Source organism: Rattus norvegicus, chromosome 6 (genome assembly GCF_036323735.1).
Source record: "Rattus norvegicus strain BN/NHsdMcwi chromosome 6, GRCr8, whole genome shotgun sequence".
In the NCBI taxonomy this organism is placed as follows: Eukaryota; Metazoa; Chordata; class Mammalia; order Rodentia; family Muridae; genus Rattus; species Rattus norvegicus.
This window is the reverse complement of record NC_086024.1, coordinates 140,705,312-140,709,526: the sequence shown is the minus strand read 5'-3', so window position 1 is coordinate 140,709,526 and position 4,215 is coordinate 140,705,312. Positions and strand designations below refer to the sequence as shown.

Below are 4,215 nucleotides of genomic sequence, written 5' to 3'. Positions count from 1 at the left end.
GAGAAGGAGCTGACGGTTCTACATCTTCATTTGAAGGTCACTAGGAAAGGACTGGCTCCCATGAGGTTTGAAAGAGGTTCTTATTGCCAACTGGCACCGTTAAATTCTTTCTCTAACCAGGCCACATCGCCTCCAACAAAGACACAATTCCTAATATTGCCATTCACTGAGTGAAGCACATATGAACCACCACATTTTACTCCCTGATCTCAATAGGCTTTTTAAACACATGACTATATGGAAGTCATATCTAGACATAGCATATTAAAAATGCATTTAGTTCAATTTCCCAAGTCCTCATTGTCTATCACAGTCTCAAAAATGTTAAAATTTTCTTCTGAGATTCATCCAATCACTTAACTGCCATCTCCAAAGCAAGCAGGGAAAACAGCTGGGCAATATTCAAATGCTGCATCTCTATGCATAATGTAAAAGTAGTCTTCTGATCTATTTTTCACGTTTGTTGAATACCACAAACTTCTTTCTGCTCTGCTGGTCACACTCCCTATTAACAGCTTTGCTGAGCAGGTATCAGCAAAAAAGCCTGCCATGCCCCACTGAGTCAATATCAGACAAAGGCTAAAACTAAATATTTCTAGTAGATCAGCTCTTTTGTTTGCCAAAAGGAGTCACCTATTGTTGTGCCTTCCAAGTACCAATAGTAGAAAAAAATCAGGAAGACATGATTTTGGCATGTATTCCAAAAATTATTGGAAAATTGTGAATTCTGAAATTTCTTCTTCCACAGGTCCAAATCGTGAGGTGGTTTTAAGACAGGGACAAGGAATATGCAGGTGGCCATCATGAACCTCTGACTATAATTGTGGGAGCCTTGTCATCCTACAGGGTGACATTCAAACAGCAGGGGGTGCCAAATTTCCACGGTTTCATTTATATTATTGATCAGGTTCACAGAAGGCCAGACTTGACCTTCCTCTTCCTTCCCAGAATATGGAACAACCTTCAAGTGTAATGATTGTTGACTTCCTTTGTCAAACAGCCTCTGTGCTACCAGAACATTGATGGTGCAGTACAAAAGTCTGGTCTGAATGCACAAAAGAGCTGTACTCATTTCTTCTATTTTCTCTCTTATTCCCACTGCTTTTATTCTGACCCCATTATAATTGCCTATCTTTAATCCACACTATGAGCACAGAATGTAGTCCACATAAAACAACACTGTGTCACTTTACGTCAAGTACACCATTTTATCAACCCTGTTCATAATCCTATTTTTGATGATTATAAGTTAGTGTTATACTGTACTGCTGACTAATGTGTCTCATCATGATCACTAATAGGAAATTACTAAATGTGGAAATTAAGCAGAATTAGATTCCTCTAATGATGCCTAGTCTCATTACATTTGGGGTTAAAAAAAAGGGCAGAAATAATATTGAAATGAGAAAAGGATTTTCATCAAGTTTGTAAATAAGTGAATCCATGCTACATTTTCATCATGTTATAGCACCAAGTTTGTCAGTTACAAAACTACATGAAAAAGGTCTAAAGCCTTTATTTCAGTATGTGATTTTTCACATATGTTGAATTCCTGTTAATGTATTCTTTCTTTCCAAATTCTTATTATTTTAACTATGTGAGTTTTTGTGTAGGTATATGCACAGGAGTTAAGATGGCTGGTAGGATTGAAACTATTGATTACCCTAGGAGCTTAAGGTATAAATAGTTGTGAACTACCTGATTTCAGTGCTAGAATCAAAACTCATTTTCTATGAAAGTCAGTACATGTGCTCAGCCAATGATCCATCTCAAGACATCTTTAAACTATTTTTATTATAACAACTGCTTTCCTAATTTTTAGTGTAATGATTTTTTTGATTTTTTATATTACTGTAAATAAGTCACTTCTCCCAAACTTCCCACCTACCTCTTTGCACTTTTTCAAAGTTTCAGAATTTATATATGATATATGAAGAGTGAAAACCCATTTAATAATGAAAAAAGAAATGTAGTTTAATTCTACAAATTTCATAAGAAAATGTCAGTCACTGGTATGGGGGAACAGAGGAACATAAGATTTCGTGGGCAGAATCCATTTACACTGTACAGGCAAAGAAGTATTGATGCAAAGCTCTCAGTATGTGGACTGCAGAACCTACTGGACAGAATGAAGTCACTGAATCTGAGCACAGAGCAGGGAGGCCACATAATGAGTGGTTGCCTTAGGCCACTGTTACAGTGTTATATGTATAAGGCTCAGGATTAAACCCTTAGACTGCTAAGTGTATGGGTGAGAAGAGCAGAGAGTAAACCCAGTGCAAGTAGAGGACTTGGATGACAAAATCAGCATGAAATCATGCACTGCAGATACTGTAAGGCATAGCCTCAGCTACCTAGTGTCTGTTTATATCTAGTTGTACATCTGGTTTCATTCAATATGAGTTAGAGAACCCAGTCATATGCAAATCTATAGAAGACATGAGAGTAGAAATCTGAGGCTCACCCCAGATTCCACCAAGGGAGTAACCAGTTAGTCTGAAGGAAGCACTGAGCCCCAGTGTTAGACATCATGGATTGGTTGTGGAACTTGCTATTCCTGATGGTAGTTGCCCAAAGTAAGACATCAAAATCAAGAAGTCCAAGGGAAAGGAAGCAGTTCTGTGAAAACCTTACCTCTCCGTTTTCTCTTCACAGGTGCTCAAGCACAGATCCAGTTGGTACAGTCTGGACCTGAACTGAAGAAGCCTGGAGAGTCAGTGAAGATCTCCTGCAAGGCTTCTGGGTATACCTTCACAGACTATGCAATGAACTGGGTGAAACAGGCTCCAGGAAATGGCTTGAAGTGGATGGGCTGGATCAACACCCAAACTGGAAAGCCAACATATGCGGATGATTTCAAACAACGGTTTGTCTTCTCTTTGGAAACTTCTGCCAGCACTGCATACTTGCAGATCAACAACCTCAATATTGAGGACACAGCTACATATTTCTGTACAAGACACAGTGTGAAAAACATATCCTGAGGGTGTCAGAAACCTTAAGGGAGAAGTGGTTCAGCTGTGCCTAGACAAAAACAGAGAAAACATTCTCCTCATGATCTTTGAGTAGAACTATGAATTTACTGTAAAACAGATATTAAATTGACATGTGGTCAGTCATAAAATATACTCAGTGGGGCTGTGACAGACCAATCAAAGAATGGATAGAAAAATTGGTTCATTTACACAATGGTATAGTATTCAGCTTTGAAGAACAAGGAAAGCATGAATTTTGCAGGCAAATGCATGGAACTAGACAATATTTTCCTGAGTTAAGAACAATGACCCCCAAAGACAAGCGTCGTGTGTACTCAATTATAAGTGTATATTAGCTATGAAATTCAGGATCACCATGCTATCATCCACATACCAAAAGAAGCAAAAAAATAAATAAATAAATAAATAAATAAATAAATAAATAAATAAACAAACAAACAAACAAACAAACAAGGAGGACCCAACAGAGGCTGGTTGAATCTTTAGAGAACTAAAATAGGTGCGAGAATTTGATGGAGGGAGTGTTGATATAAAGAATTTCATTTACCTCCAACAGTGACACCATTTGGTCATTGTTGACATGGCAATGTCCATACTTTCCCATAAGATCTTTTGGCTCAATTCACAAACCAACTTGGGAACATTTAGGTCAAATTCCAAATAAAAGGCAGACTTCTTCTGTCTTCCTCTTTTTATTCTTTCTTTTGCCCCTTCCTTTTGTCTCATTCTCCCAATAAATCTCTCCACATGGAACCATGTTGGTTTCAGTTTGGTTTGATTTACCTGGACGGGCACGTGCAGATATTTAACATTATTGGTGGCTCGCACTAGGTTTTTGATTTCCCAGTGAATAAGCCTTCCCCTTTCCCCCACCCCCACCCTCATTCTGCAGCAGAGACTGACCTTGGGGCATCCCTACTGCTCCTCCTGTGCTCACTTGTCTCACTATTTCATATACGTCTGTATCCACCACTGCATAGTACACTGCTCAGAACTGAATCGCTGTCTCCTCCACTTCCACAGCCACCTTCTAACTGTTGTTGAGACTCAAAGCTTCGGCCATGTAAGTTAGCTGACCTCTCCGTGACCTGTTGCCATCCATGACATGTTTTGTTAGTTTTTGCTGCCTAGACAGGCCTTATCCCGTGGCTCTACAATCCTGCTACCAGATTTCAGGCTTGATTTCTGCACACAGAGACTTATAGTTAGTCCTTTTCTG

The 4,215-nt window shown here is 39.0% G+C and overlaps 1 gene segment (V, D, J or C); it reads left to right on the top strand.

The window, feature by feature from the left end:
- The first annotated feature begins 2,444 nt into the window (after positions 1-2,444).
- On the top strand, positions 2,445-2,984 carry LOC120103438 (immunoglobulin heavy variable 7-4-1-like). The segment is given in 2 exon segments: positions 2,445-2,576; positions 2,656-2,984. Coding segments are annotated over 2 exon segments (375 nt in total).
- Positions 2,985-4,215: the final 1,231 nt, after the last annotated feature.